The following is a 20,315-nucleotide window of genomic DNA, read 5'->3' on the forward strand; positions in this document are numbered from 1 at the left end:
GCTCTCATCTCAAAGGATGGATGGATGGATGCCAGGCAGTACTGCTGTGTTGGTGGACGCCAGATGAATCAAAACCCAGCAATAGAGCATTGTTCATTTCCTTTTTTGTGCTTCAAAATAATAGTATTCAATATAGTCTTCAAATCCTAGTCTTCAAAATGTGTCTAAAATGCAATATATAAAATGCAATTGACTGTTTAATAGTAATATAATATATTATAAGATGATAAATAATACTATGTGTTCAAAGGTGAGTACTGTGAGTAGACCTTTTAGTTATAAGAGTGAAAATAATCATATTATGCAGACAGTGAGATGATGCATTCATGTACAGCATCTAAAACAAGGGAAACAAAATCCTATATATAATAATAGAAGAAAATAAAGTTTATTTCTACAATTAAAACCTAGGTATTATATTACATATACACTTTGTGTCATAAGGTCAGCTTTAATTTTGAAGGCTCATACCGGAAGTTGTGCTTAAACATTTGTTCTTGTTCGGCTGTACGATAGTGCAAAATTTGACATCAAATCGATACCAAGTAACTAAAGCTCCAGGACTGGCGATACAGATACTGATACCGATTTCTTGAAAATGTGATGCTTTTGAAAATTTAATTATGTGTTTTTTTAATTTGTTACTCAGAATTATGATCGGAATAAGAACAAGTAAGGCAAACAAATTAAATAAGGTGTATTAACAACCTCATTTGGGGATCATTTAACACTTTTAACACAAAATAACGATAATAACAGAATAACCCAATGTATTCACTTTATCAACACAACAGTCAATATAGTAAATCATAACAATAAAGTAATAAATACGTCAGAAAAGGGACACATATCGATCTAACTAAGCTAGTATCTATCCGATAACGATACTGCTCTAATATCAATACTATCGATATTTGAATCGACCCGCCCACCTCCACCACACACTGCCTGAACTACAAGAAGTGTTGTGCTTGTGGAGTGTTTAATGAGTTGCCTACATGTTGTATTTTAGTTCGCTTGAAGCTACGAACAATGAGAAGCTATGAAGTGATTTGCTTTTTCGCGTTGGCGGCTGTTTTGGCGGCGGGAGGACGGTGAGTGAATGAAGCGTCGGTCTCAGCACTTGAACAGAACAAAGGGTCTTCTTCGCTCCAAGTCACCATTGTTTTGCCCGGAGAGCGCCTCTTTTTCCAAGTGGTCCAAAGGTGGGTTCGGAAGGGATTAGGAAGCCAACCCCTGAGTCCTAGCATCATCTCAAGTGCCACAGCCAACGGAAATGTCGACTTTTAATGCGGTGGAGCTCTTCTGAGACCTCACATGGAACTAGCCAAACCTCGAAAGCCATACATGAGCACCGGTGGGACAGAATGCTAGCTTGTATACTTGTACACTAGTTCCACTCTAAATAAACACAACTGCAACATAGACATATACATAATATACATTCAATTAAAGAAATACTGGGTTTTAGAGCAAAATAACACCCCTCAAAGCTATTCATTGTAATTGTCACTTCCTGGTAGATTCAAAAATCTGAATGAAAATAGTCATGTAAAGCTACAAAAGGTTGTTTTTCCTCCTTATGTGTGACTAAAAAGTACCTAAATGCTTTGCAATGCTGCTTGTGTTGGTAGGTGAGGGGCAGCTGGTGCTCCAGTCATGACCCCTGGGAATGGCAACACAAACAGCAGCCAACACAGAGGACAGAGCAAGCCAATCCCAGCCCTAGTTAAATCCCACATCCTGACCCATTTAATAGAGGGCTTTGTTATCCAGGAAGGTGCTGAGCCTTTTCCGGTGAGTATTTTGCACGTGTTTCTCACGTCACTTAACTCGCATACACACAATTTGTAATACACTGTCTCAATAGTGTGTTGGACAAAATCTGGACTGGATGGTAAGTACTAGCAACACACTGTTTTGTATTTTTTAGTGTTAATGCTAATGAGGTGTGTTCATCCAGCAAAACTCCAAGAAATGATCCAAGTTTTACATATACAGTAGTCCTATCACGCTTTAAAAAATATATTTATAAACAATGCATGGTTGAATATGGTCTATTCATTCATTTATCCATTTTCTACCGCTTATCCTCACAAGGGTTGCTGGGGCCGATCCCAGCTGTCTTTCGGGCGAGAGGCAGGGTACACCCTGGACTAGTCGCCAGCCAATCACAGGGCACATATAGACAAACAACCATTCACACTCACATTCATACCTATGGACAATTTGGAGTCACCAATTAACCTAGCATGTTTTTGGAATGTGGGAGGAAACCAGAGTACCCGGAGAAAACCCACACATGCACGAGGAAAACATGCAAACCCCTCACAGAAATGGCCAAGGGTGGAATTGAACTTGGGTCTCCTAGCTGTGAGGCCTGCGTGCTAAACACTTGGCCGCCCTGTAGCCCTTTGGCCTATTGTTTAGTTAAAAAAACATTTCAGCAAAATTATATATATATTTTTGCCTAAACTAAGCATTTTCAAGTCATAAAAATGGCAAAATATACTAAAATATGACTATAAGGCTTCAGTTGGCTTTCAAGATGTGATAATATGTAGTACTCTACTAGGTCACTAGGTGTCAGTAATCATACTGTAATGATCAGTGCGACAAACAAGCACCAGACTTTATCCCCAGAACAACAGGCATTCATTCATTCATTTTCTACCGCTTTTCCTCACGAGGATCGCGGGGGGTGCTGGAGCCTATCCCAGCTGTCTTCGGGCGTGAGGCGGGGTACACCCTGGACTGGTCGCCAGCCAATCTCAGGGCACATATAGACAAACAACCATTCACACTCACATTCATACCTATGGACAATTTGGAGTGGCCAATTAACCCAGCATGTTTTTGGAATGTGGGAGGAAATCGGAGTACCTGGAGAATTGAATTGAACCCTGGTCTCCTAGCTGTGAGGTCTGCGCGCTAACCACTAGACCGCCGTGCCGCCTCAACAGGCACAGTAATCCCTAATGAAAAAAAAAAAAAGGAGGTGACTATGGCTTATCACATACTCTGAACCCCCAAACCTCACTTGCGTTCCGTCCCACCACTCAATTTTCCGAGGGGACACATTTGTAGCAACACACACTGGTCAGACTAGTATTGACATATTCAGAAATAATACAGTACACATGGGCATATTTAGTGATTTATCATGATTAATGAATTTATTAAAACAGATTAATCTGATTAAAATGTTATCCTGTCTGCAGGTTGAACGTCCTTCCTTCTCAGTTGATTGCCTCAGGAGAGACACGTCAGACTCAAGGATGAATGGCCTCTCACCAAAGGGTATAATGATTGATTGGTTGTCCAGTGTAAACACAGTGCATCTCACATGGAAGTCTTGTCTCTGTCATAACCCAGGTTGTTAAAATGATGGAAATCCGCGTGCCTCCCAGCACACCTTTGGGTGTGTCCATCTCATGTTTCTTGAGCTGCGTCCACATTTGGAGACAAGCTTAGACAAACACAACTTTACATAGGAATTCAAATCCTGTAATTGTGCTAATGGAGACAAGAAAGTGGGCTACACGGTAATAAGGTGCATCTTTGCTTTGTGTTTATGTCTAATTGTTTCTTTTCTTTATTGTTTCTCAGATTTCAAGTCTCAGCAAGAGCCCACGCTTACGTGTGAGCTATGTGGCAAGGTGGACTTTGCATATGTCTTCAAAAGATCCAAAAGATTCTGTTCAACAGTATGTGCTAAACGGTAATATGGAATGCAGAATGATTAATCCGCTGTCTGACTTCAGACTAAACATCTTGAGCACTGTCTCCAAATACCAATGTGCTTCAGACGATATAATATTGTGTGTGTTTTTGTCATTCCATTGTGGAATGTGTGTGGATAGTAGGGACAATTAATCTTTTTTTAGTCGCCTTCCTTCCCTTCTTGCTACTTGGTGTTAAAACCAGTTATTATCCCAACTGTGAACTTTAAATTTAGATGCTTCCTCCAATGGAGGTGGCTGCTTCTAAGCCTCAGGAAACATTACACTAACATTACTGAAACTTAGTGACCAGCGTAGAACACAACATGTCATCCCAGCAACTTTAAGAATAACCTTTTGTGCAAACATTGGTCAATAAAAATGTGACATTTTCCTCATTGTCCTAGCTAACTTACTTGGACTCTTACGGCCCATTTGGGACGTAATATGCTTCCATTATAAATGCATGTTTTTGATATGCAATAATCCTGTTGTAGATATTTCATATCTTTTCTTTCAAGAGACAACTAATCTAAAAAGCACATTTATTAATATTGCTGCAATTTTTTTTCTAGATACAACGTAGGATGCACAAAAAGAATGGGTCTCTTCCCAAACCGCAAATCTACCCTGGAGGACATGAAGAAACAAAGAACTCTGACTGAAAACCACAAAAACTACAATATGGAGTCTAAAAACAAGGTGGGACTTCAGTGTGATGTGTCACTTTTGCATTACTTCATGTTAAAATCATATTCTGCTACATGTTTTATGGTTTTTTTTTGCCTATGACCCTCCTGTGTTTTCAGACATCTTCCTGTGTGCAGAAGTCTGCTGGTCACATGACTCACCCTGCACAGGGAGAATCCAGCCAATGTTCAGACTTGACCAGCTATAATCAAGCCCCATCCCTCGTCTCAGACAACCAGTGGGGGCCTCAAGTGCAAGATTCTGAAGACCACACAACACTCTTCAACTTCCTATCCAGTAACCCCGGCGAGTGGAACGTGGACGATGTTTACGTATTTATCTGCTCTTTGCCAGGTACGCAATGTCAAAATGATTGAGGACACATTGGACTATCGGAGTTTGCCACTGTGCTGTAACCTCCACATTCTCTTTGCCTGCAGGTTGTCTGGAGATTGCTGAGGGTTTTCGTTCTCAAGAGATCGACGGCCAGGCTCTGCTGCTGCTGAAGGAGGACCATCTCGTGGGGGCCATGAACATCAAACTGGGCCCGGCGCTAAAGATTGCTGCCCAAATTAGCATGCTCAAAGACTTATAGCTCATCCCACACACTCTTTGTCTCAGGTCATCCATACGTCCATCTTGCAGCTGTTGAAATTGTCAAACCCTACTTACAGAATATGATTCATAGTACAGAACTACGTTTAAGGAATCTTTTTCTCCATGTGCTGTCAACTACTAAAGTGTATCAGGTCAGTGGTATTTACATGAGTTTTTGGAAGAATATTTCAGGCCTGACTTCCTTAACACTTTGAAACACTGAATTGTTTTCATTTGAAAGAGGGTATCAACATGTGTTTGTCTGTTTAGGTTCCTGTGTGTGCTTGTGTACTTCCAAAGCCACAATCCTACACCATACCGTGTACACTACGCATTTATTGTTAGTAGGTAGCGATAACATTGCTGCAGGTCATGTTTTGAATCAGTGGCGGAAATATTTTGTGGTTTTGTTGTAGGGGTTTGAATCAGTGTTCATAATGCAATATGAGCGTTTAACTCTTCAGTTTAAGAAGCGTAAGCGTGTTTTTTTTAATGCATTTTATTAAACAGAATATTTTTGGATTTGTGTGTGAAGTTGTGATCCACATTTTATGTGCCAATTATTCAAGGGGGGGGGGGTGAGAGGCAGCGAGTGCTTTCAGTAGTTTCTCTCAATGCAAGTCTGTTTTTCTTTGTGTCAGCATTTGATTTAGGTGAGGAACATACAACCTTAAATTGTTTATGCTTTTTATTTGTCATTTATATGCATTTCAAAGTGCTTTATACATGCAAAACTATAAAAACATGTCAAAGAACTACAAGGCAACCGCTGATGACATCATAGACAGTCGACAGAGCTGACTTCCATTTCCTGTTTTGTGATCATAGTAACCTAATAGGATACCAAGGACATTTTGTCATAACATGCCATAAGTATTTTTATTTTTACATATATGTTTTTTTATCACAAAATGTCCTTCCTTGGTTGCATCCTATTCCTAAACAAATGGTAAATAACACATTTTTATAGTTTCACATGTATAAAACAACAAAAAGTGAGGATAAAGCCAAGCAAGAGACAAGACAGGTGATTTCTTGTTCATTTAATTGAGTGGATCATTAAAAAAAACAACACACAGGAAAAGAAATCAATCAAGAGACTTGTAGCAAAGTGGTCAGCAGGTACACAAGTTCTGTACGGACGTCTCAACATGAAGCCATTTTACATAGACAAATGTACAACACCTTTGCAGGCGTACATGTTCCTACTTGGCTTGGCAAATCATGTCAGGTTTCTTGGAAGGTGAGCTCATAATCTTAGTAAAAAAAAAGTGCCACAGAAAAGAAAATTATATTAGGTAATGGAAACTAATTTAGTTTGCAATACATATGACATCCTGTTCTGGAGGTGTATTAAGAAGGCGAAGACATCAATCAATAACTCTTCTGGCAGTTGGTTCAATTAATTTGCTAGTTTCTTGAATGTAAGGGGCACTTCTGTTCATTTACAAGTCACATGCTATGATGGATTAAAAATAATTCCAGGGGCCTCTTACATGCAAAATCGGATATAACCTGACTTGAAAACACAACAGTTGATTTCCTAACACTAATTGTTCTTTGTACACTGATCCTTAGCATCCAATGATTGTGGTACCATTTAAGATCATTCTTGAGTTTAATGTAAACATAGTTTAATGTTAATGCTGAAATACTGGAAACGGTCCTTTTCAAAAGGAGGTGGTGTTAATATCCAGGTTAGCATTGCTGCTGTGAATTTGTCACCATATGATATTTTGGGATGTACAAAGTGCATTTAAAGAGAGAGCAAACAAAAATAAATTGATTGTGGGTTGAGCTAAGGAACTTGGTGGAGCAAAGAAGGGAAAAGAAGTCAATCTGTGCTGCCACCGCCACGCACAAACACACACACACACACACACACAACTTAAAAAAAGATAATTTTGCAATTATTTATCTTCCAGTTCAGTTTCATCATACCTTGCTCCTGAAAAGAGGCTTGGCACCAGGGCCACAGTACTCATTGTAAATGAGTTTGAAGAGGAAAAGGTGAAAGAGTGTGATGAGCGAGGCCACACTGAACCAGAAGAGGAAGGGCAAACCCGGGTACCTGTTGGCCATGTGCTCCTCGTGGGCTAGGATGGCCTTCAGGTGCAAAGTATGGCGCAGGTCTTGCAGGTGGCGTAGGTCCGTAGAGATGTAGAGCAGTGGGGTGATGGGCTGGGTCACCATAACGGGGAATGTGTGACCTTTCACCTCTGATGTCAGCTCTACAGGCTCATTGAGGCAACCCGCCTCGCAGGCGTACAGCTTGACGGGCTTCTCCTGCGGCTTGACGGACACATGGAGGAAAGGCTTGCCCTCCACGTCCAACAGAACAGCCAGGCTGATGAGGTCCTGGTTGTAGTGGATCCCCCTCAGGGCGTAGCTGTTGTGCAGCACATCTGGATCAGCCTGGAACTGGAGGTGGTTTTCAGTGAACTGAAGTCCCCCAAAGCTGAGCACCATGCCCTGCATGGCTCCGTGCGCTCCAGCTGCCACCAGCACTTTGCAGCCTCTCTTCTGCAGAGTCAGGGTCCAAAGCGTGACCAGCTGCAGGATCTGAGCAGTGCTGCTCACCCTCTCGGGCCACAGGTTCTCGGCGTGCATGGTGGCGTGGCCGCTGAAGCAGTGGTCGGCATAGTTGAGGCTGGATTCCAGGCGAGCGCGATCTTCACTGCTTAGCCTCCGCTCCAACAAGGGAGCCGTTGACGATGACAGGATGTAGTAGAGCGTGGCATTTACCGTGCGGCTCGATGGCGTGTGCGAGTCGGTGATCTTCCTCATTTCCACACCTGGACAGAGACGCTAATTAGCTCAAGCAGCAACCTTGTCGGACGAACACAATTTCTTTTAGGATGCAGATTTTCTGCTCACCTGAAATGAAGAGATCCATCCAGGCTTGTTGGTGATCTATGACCAGATCATCCACAGAAGCCCTCAGCAGCTCTCCCAGCTCTTTTTTGGCACCATCGCAGAGGCTTAAAAAGATCTCCTCCAGCTTTGAGTGCTCAAAGGTCTCCTTTGAGGGCTCGATAGGCTCTGAAGTCCTCACCACAGACACAATATTGTCTGTGTACTCTGAGTTAGGAAAAACCTGGATTCTGTTGTTGAGCTTCTTTGTGACAATCACCACCAGCACCATTCGGTTCTTCTCTAAAGGCACTCTGCCCGAAGAGAGGACGATGTCTTTGTCCTCCACTTTGTCCAACCTGGAGGAGAACCTGCCGAAGTCTATGGGTTTGGAAGAGATCTCAAAGGTGGCTGGCTTCTCTGAAGGGTTGTTGATGTGGATTCTCTGAAAATAGACGTTATGACGACTCCTGTGAGCAATAAACTCCTCTCTGATTGTGACACAGCCCCGGGCTGACTGCACGGCAACAGGTGAGGCACAGCGGACTGACAACACAGATCCTTTCCGGAACCACATCATAGTTGCTCGTGCTTCAGTCTGCTTCCCCTCGAGGTGAACGCCAACTATTGGGGAAAACTCTGTCTGATGGACTGGAGCTGACCCGGGCTGCGAAGACGACGCAACCCAGAGTTTGTTAGAGTCAGTGTCAATAAGAATGTGGCCGTTACCTGATACAAAAGGTGTATCAAGTTGTTCCTGAGATGTGCTGTATAAACCCTCCCCACGTTCCATAAGAGACTTCCACCTGTGGATTTCCGCCTGGAGACATAGTCCAACCGCCCCGCCGGGCATACCCGAACCACTAAAGAACCTCCAACTGCGCTCCGTTCCAAGGTACCAGTAGAAAATGAAGAAGACGAGCAGTCCGATGAGAAGTCTTCTAGCCCAGCTGCTAGACAACAAGCCAGGTAGCCCCTTCAGTCGTTGCTGTAGCCACATTGTTTATTCAAATGGGTGTCCGAATACTTGAAAGTGACGCGTTTATCCAGTTATAAAGTCAATAACTGCTAGCATGTTAACAGATCCAGGATTCTATTCAGGCTACATTTGCTTTGCTGCGTAGTAGGCGCGTAAAGACAAACTGCCAATATTCTGCTTCCTTTCATCTTCTTCACAAAGCTACTAAAGACAATCACCGATTAGGTAACATACCAGGTCCTTTGTGTTATGTTTGACTTTCATGTCAAATAAATAATTCTTGACAAACAGCGAGTAGCACCTGACACTTCCGCTTTGAACAACTGTCGTAAAGCTACTAGTCGTAAAGTAACCCGGAAGTTAGTAATTCTATTTGTAAGTATAATATCGCCATCTAGCGTGTTGGAGATGTGGAGCTGTGATTCCAGCTCCAAAATGATAGGTTTGACAGGAATGTATCCCTTATAAACATTCGTTTGTCAGTGTTGTACAAACCAGGGATAGTATTACGACTGCTGCAGGGATTGGAAACTATAAAAAACTTTTTTACATCATTATATACATTACATAACAGCAAAGTGAATAGTAGCAGCACACAAGATTACATATCAAGAAATAAAAAATAAATACAATAAAATAATGTCCGGCAATGAAAATTAATGTACAAATTAATATGCATGATGAATAATAAATAATATCCAGTAAATGTAGTGTAAATGAATAATAAAGAATACACATGGAGATGTGAATGGCAATTGTGCATGTTTAGAACATACTTATTACACTTATTTTTTTAAATATTATTAACATTTAACAATATGTACTGTAAATACAACAACATAGGACAATGCAGCTATATAGTAAATAATGCAAATGTGTTGATTTACTTTTTTCTTGTAAAAGTGACGATAACATTCTATTCTATTGTAAAGTGTTTCAAAGCAAAACCACAGATTCTCATTTTACTAATTTGGCTATATCGATATCACCACGGTAATAGCGATATGAGACTGATGCTCCTTTTGATATCGATGTTGTCGATCTGTGGCTAGATCCGCACACCCCTCCTGCGTGTAGAAGCTCACGTTCACCCAACAGCTGGGATTCCACTTTTATATTTACATTATACATTTGCACTCGCCTCGTAAATCACTGCGTGTTTATTTATCACGACTGTGTAAAATCCCAGTCACCTCGGTGAGTCTTGAATCCATGGCTTTTTGTTTGTTCACAAACATTTGAAAGCGTTTGGGAGAGAAAGGGTGAGAGAGGGAGAGAGAGAGAGAGAGAGGTGGTTGCGTTTGAGGCCACTCGACCTTTACATTCACGAGCCAGTCTGCGGAGGAAGTTCCAGGATTCCACACTCCAACCATCCCGTTAAACGGATATTACAAGTTCCCAAGATGAAACTTTGGCTCTGGTTGCTGCTCCCGGTCCTTGTTATCTGTACGCTCCTTCCACTGAGCGACTGTGACGAGCAACACCTCAAAGAAGGTAAGCCGCCTTGGTTAGTTAGGGAGTGAGTGGCAAACTGTCTCAAAAAACGTGTGGCTTTAAACACACCAGATACTTTTTAATGATACTGTTAGCTTTAGCTGCGTCCTCTAGTTCCTCTGTTTTTAATGCGGTTTGTTGTGTTGTGTTGTGTTGTGTTGTGTTGTGTATTTCACACCGCCGTGTTTCTTCCAAAGAGTTGAGAGGAAATGAGGGAATATACAGTACATTTGCCCCCCCGGGCCGTGAAAGAAAAACGCCAGTCGGTGTCGCTGACGTGGACAGCACTGCTCATGTTTGTTTCCGCCACTTTTTCTTCCCCCCATGGGATTAAACCTTTAGCTAAATTTGACATTAAGACCTGTTGTTGATTTCAACGTGCCGTGTCTCAATTCGAGGACTCCCATACTTAGCATTTTGAGTGTTCATTGTGCGCTCAAAGTTGGAAACGAGTATGGAAGGGCTTTGTGTTGTTATTAATTATGAATAAGAACATTTCAGCCGTTTGTCAATACATTCTGCTTTACTTTTACAGGCGAATATGCGACCGCAAATGGCCACTTTGGACACCCCTGTTCCACATGTATAAAAATAGAGACACGCTCTTGTACACATGTTATGTCACATATATAGAATACTATAATAAATATATATGTGTATACATATTGGTAGCTCACATGGACAGGATGTGCTGTGACTCGTCTATTTAAGTGTCTTCATGAGAAGTGTCATATTAAATTGTCATGGTGAATTCCTCTCCTTCCAGACAAACTTTTGGTTGTGACAGTAGCAACTAAGGAGACCGATGGCTTCAGGCGTTTCTTGAGATCAGCCAAACACTTTAATTACACTGTCAAGGTGGGAAATCAAGGTTTTTCTGGATTGTTTAAAAGAAAACTGGCATGTTTTTTTTCATTTCGAAAATATTACCCCTGAGGCACTTCTACTGGGCTCATTGCATTCACACCCTTTCAATGTAAGATTTAAATATATCCGTTAAAACATAACTGAGATTAATTGAGATCTATTGGTCCGGAAATGGTTATAAAGTAATTACTAAAGTTTTGGGACTCCAGCAAACCACAGTGAGAGTCATTATCCACACACAACGAAAACCAAAACCCCTGCTGACCAAAAAGAACATTAAAGGCTTGTCTCAATTTTGCCAGAAAACACCTTGACGATCCCCAAAACTTTTGGGGATAACATTTTAACTTTTTGGAAGGTGTGTGTCCCATTACATCAGGCCTAAAACTAATGCCGCATTTCAGAAAAAGAACATCATCCCAACAGTAAAATGTGGTGGTAGTAGTGTGATGGTCTTGCTGTGATAAATGAAGCTATGGAGTATGCTGTCTACCAAAAAATACTGAAGGACAATGTCCACCTGAAGCTCAATGATCCAAAACGCACTTGGGTTTAGGTTTAAAGTAACATTTTAAATATTTTCTTAAACACTACTGTATCTATGAAACATTGTACATGTTGAGTCGGTAATGATTATTTGTGTTGTGTGTTTCCAGGTTCTAGGTCGGGGTCAGAAATGGAAAGGGGGCGACTACTTGTCAACCCCTGGGGGAGGACAAAAATTACGAATTTTAAAAGACGCACTGGAAGACATGAAGGATGAGGATAAACTTATTCTTTTTATTGACAGGTAATAGGGCTGCACACAAAAAATGAAAAAAATGGTGATTTAAATTCACACTAGTTTGCAATCTAATTTCTACATTTAAAAATTGTACTTAATGAGCTGCATCACAAACAAACGCTTCCATTTTTACTTAAAGACTGGTGTACTGGACAGCTGCACTGGTGTTGATAGATAACATAACCAAACTTCTTTCAGGGCTCACTTCCAAATGCGCAAACACAACTTTCCAACTACATTTATAAGTCAGAAAAGTGTAATAAGCATAATAGGTCCCCTTTTGTGAGTGTCACATAAAGAAAAAGGTACATCCTCGGAGTTAATGACTAACTTATAAGCTGACCCCTGCTGTGTTGGTCTGCAGCAACATTTCAGAACTTTCCTTCTTGTGTTACACAGCTATGATGTGATTTTCGCCTCAAGTCCCAAAGAACTGATAAAGAAGTTTGTGCAGGCCAAACACAAGGTGGTTTTCTCGTCTGAGAGCTTGATTTGGCCTGACAGACACTTGGAGGATAAGCATCCACATGTCCGTGAGGGCAACAGGTTCCTCGGCTCAGGAGGTATAAACTCATTTTGTCATGTTTGAATAGTGAATGGTTATCACTCGGTTATTATTCATGCAAAGATATTTTATCTTCAGGGACTTTGACATACACATTGCCTCCGTTCTATCAATCACGTGAGATTTTAGTTCAAGCAGACATGGTTTTGTTTCAGCAGAAGTTTAATGCATGTAGTTACTGTAGCTGGTAGCTGAAAGACCACCTCTGTAGAACAAGAACATTTACATGAAGTAAGCACATGGCAGAGGCCATAAAAAGTAAACTCGGTGGTTATAATGAAAGCTTTTTGCATGTCAACTAACTCAAGTTTACTGCTTTCCTCAGGCTTCATTGGCTACCTGCCCAACATCAAGGAAATGGTTGCTGACTGGGCGGGAGCAGACAACGACAGCGATCAGCTCTTTTTTACCAAGATTTATATCAATCCAGATAAAAGAGTAAGACGGAGGACACTACTGATTTGACCTAGGGCTTTGTTGTTTCATTAGTATATTAAATATCTTTCAGAAATCTATAAATATCACACTGGACAGCAAATGCAGATTGTTTCAGAACCTTCATGGAGCCTTAGGTGAGTGAAATCATAATTTCAAGATTATAATTAATATTTGGAATTTTTAAAATATTTAATCATTTGTTTTGTACATTTTCTTATAATAGTCCTAATTATTTTAATATCCATAATTATTTGTAATATTCATTAATTTAATTGTCATAATTATTGTAATATTCATATTCATAAATACAAATAAAACATATTTCTCTCATGGTATTTATTGTATATCACAATGAAATACAGTAGGTTGCAGCTGCCTAGACGGGGATGGCATGTTTAAACATGAGCTGCGCAATGCAGTTTCTCCAGGATTTTTTTTTTCCAAGAAAGGAATTTGTTAGGTCTACGTGAGGCTGGAGTGTTAAAGCTCTCATAGGTAACATCCTTCTGATCCAAACGATGAAAACTTCAGACTTGCGATTTCGAAAGAAACAGGGGACACCCTACAGTAGCTCTCTTTCTGCACAAAGCAGTAGATGAGTGAAAATCACTAGTGAATATCGTGCATATATGTGTGTTGCATTTGCAGATGAGGTGGTGTTAAAATTTGAGGATGGGCACGTGCGAGCCAGAAATTTGCTGTATGATACTCTACCTGTCATCATCCACGGGAATGGACCGACCAAGGTACTTACTAGTTATGACTTTAGTGATTACTTTATATTTGGATCCTATTTTGGCACCAAATTGATATCATAAGAAAGTATTTATAAGAGAAAATGGTATTTTGCTGGATATTTGACATGTGATGATCAACAAGAAGACTTTGTTTTTCAGCTTCAGATTAACTACCTCGGTAACTACATACCAAACACGTGGACATTTGAGACTGGCTGCACCGTGTGCCACGAGGATCTACGCCCACTTGCATCTCTAAAGGTTTGTTATAACTCTGTCTTACCAGCTTTAAGTTTATTTTTGATGTTAATAGATGATCACTTTTTCCTCACAATCAATATTCCCCCTCCATCAGGAAGATGAATATCCTCTGGTGGTGATTGGCGTCTTCATTCAGCAGCCCACCCCTTTTGTCGCTGTGTTTTTTGAACGCCTAGTGAAGCTCCAGTATCCCAAGAATAGACTCCAACTCTTTGTTTTCAACAAGGTAAAATGACAAGTTTACTACACCAGTTTTATTTGTCGTTGTTTTATCACTTCACTGCAGGTGTGTACAATGGCCTCATCAATAAGTGGACACAGTTGGATATGTCTATGACATACCCCTAAACCAAGTCTAAATGTCTGATCTACTTATCGGGACTGATTTTCATGTTATTATTTTTAGGGTTAAGTGCCTGAGATCAAAGGGACAATATTGTGGAATTGGAATGATATCGGACAAAAGATGGAATTGGCTTCTTCTGGGTAGGATTTTGTTGGCGGATGTCTCTGGACAAAAATATGCTGATGTTATTGTGTAAATGGAACAAATACTGGAATTTAACTTGTAAATGTCAGGCAGTGTTTCTGTGTGTTCAGTGTTTAATCCAGCAGAGACGGACTTGTGGCCCTGATGGCGCACCACTGCTCCTATTCAATTTGTATTAGGAATGTCCGTTATTGCTAATTATAAGCCCGATATCAAACTAAAAATGTGATATTGGTTCATATTGGTATCAGATGTTTTCCCTATTATGAAAACCGACATTTTAAATACCGTATACAACCCATATGTATGTGTTCATTCCATCACAGGAGATACTATGTCATGTTATGTCATTCATTCATTCATTCATTTTCTACCGCGTTTTCCTCACGAGGGTCACGGGGGGTGCTGGAGCCTATCCCAGCTGTCTTCGGGCGAGAGGCGGGGTACACCCTGGACTGGTCGCCAGCCAATCACAGGGCACATATAGACAAACAACCATTCACACTCACATTCATTCCAATGGACAATTTGGAGTCGCCAATTAACCTAGCATGTTTTTGGGAATGTGGGAGGAAACCGGAGTACCCGGAGAAAACCCACGCATGCACGAGAACATGCAAACTCCACACAGAGATGGCCTAGGGTGGAATTGAACCCTTATGTCACGTATTGGAAATTGAGAGTTGGACAAAATTGGCATATTTGACATCCCTAATATTTATAATATCTTTATTTTTGTAGGAACTTCACCATGAGCGTGAGGTTAGTTCCTTCCTCCAGGATTATGGAAATCTTTACCTGGATGTCAAGTTCATTGGGCCTGAAGAAGGGTTGGATGGAGCAACTGCACGCAACATGGGCTTGTGAGTCAACAAGTCACAGCACATCTTCTAGTGAATTGACTCTGAATTGTGAATTGTTTCTGGTTTTTACATTTTCCTCTTACAGGGATATGTGCAGGAAGCAGGCAAACTGTGACTATTTCTTCAACTTGGACGTTGAAGTTGTTTTGAAGAATGAGAACACTCTTAAAACTCTAATTGAACAAAACCTGCAAGTATCAAATGTTTACTACTAAATTCCAACTGTATTCAGAGAGCTATAGAATTCTAATAACACTTCAATTGCTTTTTAGTCCTATTGTGGCACCGATGTTGACCCGTAGTGGCCGACTGTGGAGCAACTTCTGGGGAGCCCTCAGCGCAGATGGTTACTATGCCAGGTCTGAGGACTACGTGGACATCGTTCAGGGACACAGGACGTAGGTTACTTAAATGTTTTTTCTATCGAAAATGTTCTTATTTTATCATTATACGGTGAAACCTTTGCTAGTTCACCTCTAACCAAAACATATGTTAACTGAATCAGTTTTTTATTACCTTGACCTGGCCAATTGAAGCAATCCCAGATCATAATGTTGGTCCAGTTGTGAGAGCATGTTAATAATCTTGGTGTATATAAAATGTCAAATGTTGTGCTGTTTTCAGGGGGATATGGAATGTCCCATATATAACCAGTGTGTACCTGATGAAGGCCGACCTCCTCCGCTCAGAGCTCTCAGACAGCGATCTATTTCACTCACAGTCCTTGGACTCTGACATGGCTTTCTGTCAACACGTTAGAAATAAGGTGACTGAAACATAAGAGAGAAATTCTCATAAATGGGAAGCAAATTGTATTGCACCTATATGAAATACATTATAAATGTAAAATGCCTTGCCTTTCTTCTCAGGGTGTTTTCATGTATGTAACCAACATGCAAACGTTTGGACGGATCCTATCAACGGAAAACTACCAGACCAGTCATCTGCATAATGATCTGTGGCAGATGCTTGAAAATCCCGAGGTGGGAAACATAGATAATCAGCTTTATTGTGTTGTTTGAATGTCAGAGTTCTTATCTTTTGTGTGTTATTTCAGGATTGGCAGGAGCGCTACATTCATGAGAACTACACTCGCATCATGAAAGATAAACTCATTTTAACTGTAAGTTGAGATGAGGAAGTTTTGAATTGTAACAATTTTCTCTTAAAGGGGACCTATTGTGCTCATTTTCCGACCCTTTTGCATTGAGTTGTGAACTCCTACAGAGCAGCTACACACAATAACCCGCTACTTCAGCTTATGGAGTGAGTGGTACAACACTCAATTCGCTTATCTTGCTTACCATTTTCCTTTCACAAGTTTCAGCAAAACTAAGGTGCACAGTTTGGTAAAGGTGTTTAGGTTTAGTAAAAGATACTGATCTCACTGCAGCAGACAATTAATGTATTCATTAGAAGATACCAGTAGAAGGTCCAGAATCCTGAGTCTCAGTCTCCCAATCTGGTCAAACAAGGGATCCCACTTCTGATACCATGTTTTTAGTAGCAAACCCTGTTGGCGGTAAGACATGAGAATATTGTGTTCAGGGTTTGGGGGAGGGTAGTGGCCAGGAATCGGCAGGAACATGTACCACTAAATTATCAGTACCACTAATCAGTACCACAAGGTATTATTGGCTATCGCCATGAGTGCAAAGACAACAGAGTGAGAGAGTGAATGTCAACAGGACACACATGCATAAAATAACTAAAATAATAAAATATCAACGCAGACCTCACAGCTAGGAGACCAGGGATATATGTTCTTCCTGTGCATGTGTTTGTTTTCTCTGGGTATTCCGGTTTCCTCCCACATTCCAAAAACATGCTTAAGGTTAATTAGCGACTCCAAATTGTCCATAGGTATGAATGTGAGTGTGAATGGTTGTTTGTCTATATGTGCCCTGTGATTGGCTGGCGACCAATCCACGGGTGTACCCCGCCTCTCGCCCGAAGACAGCTGGGATAGGCTCCAGCACACCCCGCGACCCTCGTGAGGAAAAGCGGTAAAAAATGAATGAATGAATAAAATATCAATATAACATGTTTGTGGTGTGACTTCAATAGTCTTTTGTACGGTCAATTTATACACAGTAGATTAAATCCCTTAAACCTTGCTCTGTAATTTCTGCTTCCCAGCCTTGCCCTGATGTATACTGGTTTCCAATTTTCTCCGATGTCGCTTGCAACCACCTGGTTGAAGAAATGGAAAACTTTGGGAAGTGGTCAGGAGGCGGTAATGTGGTAAGGTTACCCTTCTACATTTATGTGAGAATATAATGACAAATATCATCTTTTTTCAATCAAGGGTGATAAAATAATCAGTACATGTTGTCGTCCTTCTCTAATGAGTGACTGATGCATTTGATGTATTCAGGACACGAGAATTCAAGGTGGCTATGAGAATGTCCCCACCATCGACATTCACATGAATCAGATCAACTTTGACAAGGAATGGCAACAGTTTTTACTGGAGTACATTGCGCCAATAACAGAGAAAATGTATCCTGGTTACTACACCAAGGTAAGACAAGTTGCACATTTATGCAAGAGATGTGGGACTTAATCTTCCGTTTATATTCCAGAGACTTAGATTCTGCGGCTGATATGCTTATATGTTACTTTTGGAACCAGAACTTCCATCCCATTGTTGCTCTGTTTCGTCTTCTGCTGACAAACCTCTTCTTACAGTGTTCTACCCCCTTGAACTTTGTGGTGAGGTACAAACCGGACGAGCAACCCCTGCTCGAGCCTCACCATGATGCCTCCACATTCACTATAAACATTGCTCTCAACAGCAAAGAAGTTGACTACCAGGTAAACAGGGGAGAAGCAGGCCGGTAATAGAAGCTTCAGGAACTGACGATGCGGGTGATGTGCACCACTCTCTGCTTTGTTCTCCTCCATCTGTGGGCCTGAATGTTGGATGTGGAAGCAGGCTGATGCTTGTCTTTTGTTAAGCAGGAACCGCGCCACCGTACACGCGTTGGCAAAACACTCTCTGTGCGTCCACTCCAGCAGTCTCCATGTGAATGCTTGCATGACTTTCCTCCTTTCTTGTGTGTTTGCAGGCTCAGTTTGACTTGGCCTTTGTAGTTAGATATAAGCCAGATGAGCAGCCATTTTTGAGGCCACATCACGACGCCTCCACATTCACTATAAACATAGCACTCAATCAGAGGGGCCTTGATTACCAGGTGAGTGGCCATTACATGTTGAATAAAACATTGCAAAAAAAATCAGTTTCTGCTGATTTATATGCAGTTTATCAGTCTACGGGATGGGAGGGTAAACACATCAGAGCATTTTCATATTGCTGTCAAGTACTATAGTACAAAAGGCAAGATTTATCCTCATTAAAAGTGCATCGCTTTGACTGGCATGTACATTACATTCCTGGTGTTTCACATGTTTCCATTTCATTTTTTGTCAAATCTGCATTTGTAAGTTTGTCCCCTTTTGCATGAGTCATGAATCTAAATGCTAAGACCTTTTATTCTTGTTGTTGCATCCATCTCATTTCCCTGCATCTTCAATACACTGGGCTAATCACAGGATCACACTGTTCGATGCTGATGTTGTTCTACATTTTGGTACTGTACTACCTTTTAGTTTTCGTTATGAGCTCCTAAAGGTCAGATGAAAACCGAAAAGCACAAAAACCAGGGACATTTTTCCCATAGGAAATCATGTAAAGTCAATTAATCATTTCCAAAATGACATTCTATGGAGAATTCTCGTTTTACATCATTCTTTGGCGCCATAGCAGGTTATTTACCAGTCATACACAATAAAAAGTACATTCACAGTGAGTTGGCCAAAATCGAGTCATACGAAAACCAAAGTTTGACTGTATATTTCTTTTTATAATCTTGAAATGACAAGTTCAGACACATATCCTTTTATATTTTGAAAAATAAACAGAAAACATCTATGGTAAATAATCATAAATGAATGTTACATTTTTAAATTAAAAGCTATTAGGGTGATAAAAGAACTGCACATACTTCAAATCGTAGCCTTTACGTTTCAACGTGGGCTCCACAAATGTGATTACCTTTTTAATATGACTTTGTGGTACATGTGGTCCACAATGCCTGATGAGCACACATGGCATTTGTAAAGCTGACATTTAAAGTGGAGTAAAGCAGTAGGTCAACCCCTCAGAGTATGACAGGATTTGTAAAAAAAAAAAGTCACAGCCACATTAAGGAAAGTCAACATTACAGTTAAAAGCCTACATCTTTTTGTCAATATATTAATAAATATATTGTAAATAAGTGTACAAATACCACATGGCATATTTCTGTTGGTAATATCTTAATGTCTGATTGTGACCTTAGGGTGGTGGATGCCGGTTCCTTCGCTATGACTGCGCCATCGATGCCCCACGTAAAGGCTGGGCCCTCATGCACCCGGGGCGCCTCACCCACTACCACGAAGGTTTGCCCACCACAGCCGGTGTCCGCTATATTGCAGTGTCATTTGTGGACCCCTGAACGAGCACACGCGTCACCCAAGGACACATACACACTGGCTGTATATTTAAAATAGATAAGTCACACTGAGTGTTGACTGCCGCTTCACTTGTTTTAATGTGACATATATATTCTGTCCAACAATGAGTGGACAGACCTACAAAAAAAGGGAACTGGTGCCAGTAAATTGTTTCAAAAAGGTCAACTTCAAATGTACTGTCAAAAATTTGCATATTTATTTTTTCATATAGTGTGAATGATGCTACCGAAAAGCCTAGTATTTTGTGCCCGTAGCTGGTAGTATGCGGGGTATGCCTCAAACCCTGGTTGGTACGAAACATTTACTACTCCAGTTCGTGTAAAAACAGGTCAGCTCAATAAATACCTTTACTGTCAACGCTGATTTTATTGTCCTTTCATTTTATTCCAGGGTACTAGTACATAGGCTTGTGGCTTAAATGCCAAGTCTATGTAAAAGTCAGGCTGCTGTCAGGTCA

The 20,315-nt window shown here is 40.8% G+C and overlaps 3 protein-coding genes across 7 annotated transcripts; 2 read left to right on the plus strand and 1 right to left on the minus strand.

Moving 5' to 3' along the window:
* The first annotated feature begins 900 nt into the window (after positions 1-900).
* LOC131103993 (polyhomeotic-like protein 2) lies at positions 901-5,542 on the plus strand. 3 transcript variants are annotated; one of them, XM_058050638.1, is made up of 7 exons: positions 901-1,205; positions 1,635-1,797; positions 3,222-3,300; positions 3,610-3,721; positions 4,298-4,424; positions 4,532-4,766; positions 4,853-5,541. In XM_058050638.1, the coding sequence occupies exons 2-7, from the start codon at positions 1,660-1,662 to the stop codon at positions 5,005-5,007; spliced, it is 846 nt and encodes a 281-aa protein (XP_057906621.1). In that variant the 5' UTR covers positions 901-1,205; positions 1,635-1,659; the 3' UTR covers positions 5,008-5,541. The 3 variants fall into 3 exon arrangements, with proteins under 3 accessions (XP_057906621.1, XP_057906622.1, XP_057906623.1); XM_058050639.1 differs by having other exon boundaries at positions 901-1,094; XM_058050640.1 differs by lacking the exon at positions 901-1,205 and adding an exon at positions 1,212-1,357 and having other exon boundaries at positions 4,853-5,542.
* A 153-nt stretch (positions 5,543-5,695) lies between these two features.
* Positions 5,696-9,184, minus strand: kiaa2013 (KIAA2013 ortholog). Its single transcript, XM_058050634.1, has 2 exons — positions 7,887-9,184; positions 5,696-7,804 (listed from the first exon to the last, which is right to left on the minus strand). Exons 1-2 carry the CDS (start codon positions 8,860-8,862, stop codon positions 6,945-6,947), a joined length of 1,836 nt encoding a protein of 611 aa, XP_057906617.1. The 5' UTR covers positions 8,863-9,184; the 3' UTR covers positions 5,696-6,944.
* Positions 9,185-9,908: 724 nt separating this feature from the next.
* Positions 9,909-20,239, plus strand: plod1a (procollagen-lysine, 2-oxoglutarate 5-dioxygenase 1a). 3 transcript variants are annotated; one of them, XR_009119718.1, is made up of 19 exons: positions 9,909-10,335; positions 11,102-11,193; positions 11,859-11,992; positions 12,386-12,549; positions 12,877-12,989; positions 13,060-13,123; positions 13,638-13,735; positions 13,886-13,987; positions 14,082-14,213; positions 15,219-15,340; positions 15,426-15,530; positions 15,613-15,738; positions 15,965-16,106; positions 16,210-16,323; positions 16,398-16,463; positions 17,480-17,584; positions 17,718-17,864; positions 18,032-18,537; positions 19,684-19,713. XR_009119718.1 is itself a non-coding variant. In XM_058050629.1 (19 exons), exons 1-19 carry the CDS (start codon positions 10,245-10,247, stop codon positions 19,837-19,839), a joined length of 2,199 nt encoding a protein of 732 aa, XP_057906612.1. In that variant the 5' UTR covers positions 9,909-10,244; the 3' UTR covers positions 19,840-20,239. The 3 variants fall into 3 exon arrangements, 2 of the variants coding, with proteins under 2 accessions (XP_057906612.1, XP_057906611.1); XM_058050629.1 differs by having other exon boundaries at positions 18,032-18,157; positions 19,684-20,239; XM_058050628.1 differs by having other exon boundaries at positions 9,910-10,335; positions 18,412-18,537; positions 19,684-20,236.
* Positions 20,240-20,315: the final 76 nt, after the last annotated feature.

The sequence above is a fragment of the Doryrhamphus excisus genome, chromosome 16 (genome assembly GCF_030265055.1).
Source record: "Doryrhamphus excisus isolate RoL2022-K1 chromosome 16, RoL_Dexc_1.0, whole genome shotgun sequence".
In the NCBI taxonomy this organism is placed as follows: domain Eukaryota; kingdom Metazoa; phylum Chordata; class Actinopteri; order Syngnathiformes; family Syngnathidae; genus Doryrhamphus; species Doryrhamphus excisus.

What these genes read in the sequence shown, in the direction of transcription:
- plod1a (XM_058050629.1), top strand. Translation starts at nt 10,245, where the DNA reads ATGAAACTTTGGCTCTGGTTGCTGCTCCCGGTCCTTGTTATCTGTACG. An exon ending in AACTCTTTGTTTTCAACAAG is followed by an intron (nt 14,214 to 15,218) that starts GTAAAATGACAA and finishes TTATTTTTGTAG; the next exon opens with GAACTTCACCATGAGCGTGA. An exon ending in ACTCTAATTGAACAAAACCT is followed by an intron (nt 15,531 to 15,612) that starts GCAAGTATCAAA and finishes ATTGCTTTTTAG; the next exon opens with TCCTATTGTGGCACCGATGT.
- LOC131103993 (XM_058050638.1), top strand. Translation starts at nt 1,660, where the DNA reads ATGACCCCTGGGAATGGCAACACAAACAGCAGCCAACACAGAGGACAG. An exon ending in AAGGTGCTGAGCCTTTTCCG is followed by an intron (nt 1,798 to 3,221) that starts GTGAGTATTTTG and finishes TCCTGTCTGCAG; the next exon opens with GTTGAACGTCCTTCCTTCTC. An exon ending in GAATGGCCTCTCACCAAAGG is followed by an intron (nt 3,301 to 3,609) that starts GTATAATGATTG and finishes ATTGTTTCTCAG; the next exon opens with ATTTCAAGTCTCAGCAAGAG.
- kiaa2013 (XM_058050634.1), bottom strand. Translation starts at nt 8,862, where the DNA reads ATGTGGCTACAGCAACGACTGAAGGGGCTACCTGGCTTGTTGTCTAGC. An exon ending in GATGGATCTCTTCATTTCAG is followed by an intron (nt 7,805 to 7,886) that starts GTGAGCAGAAAA and finishes GTCTCTGTCCAG; the next exon opens with GTGTGGAAATGAGGAAGATC.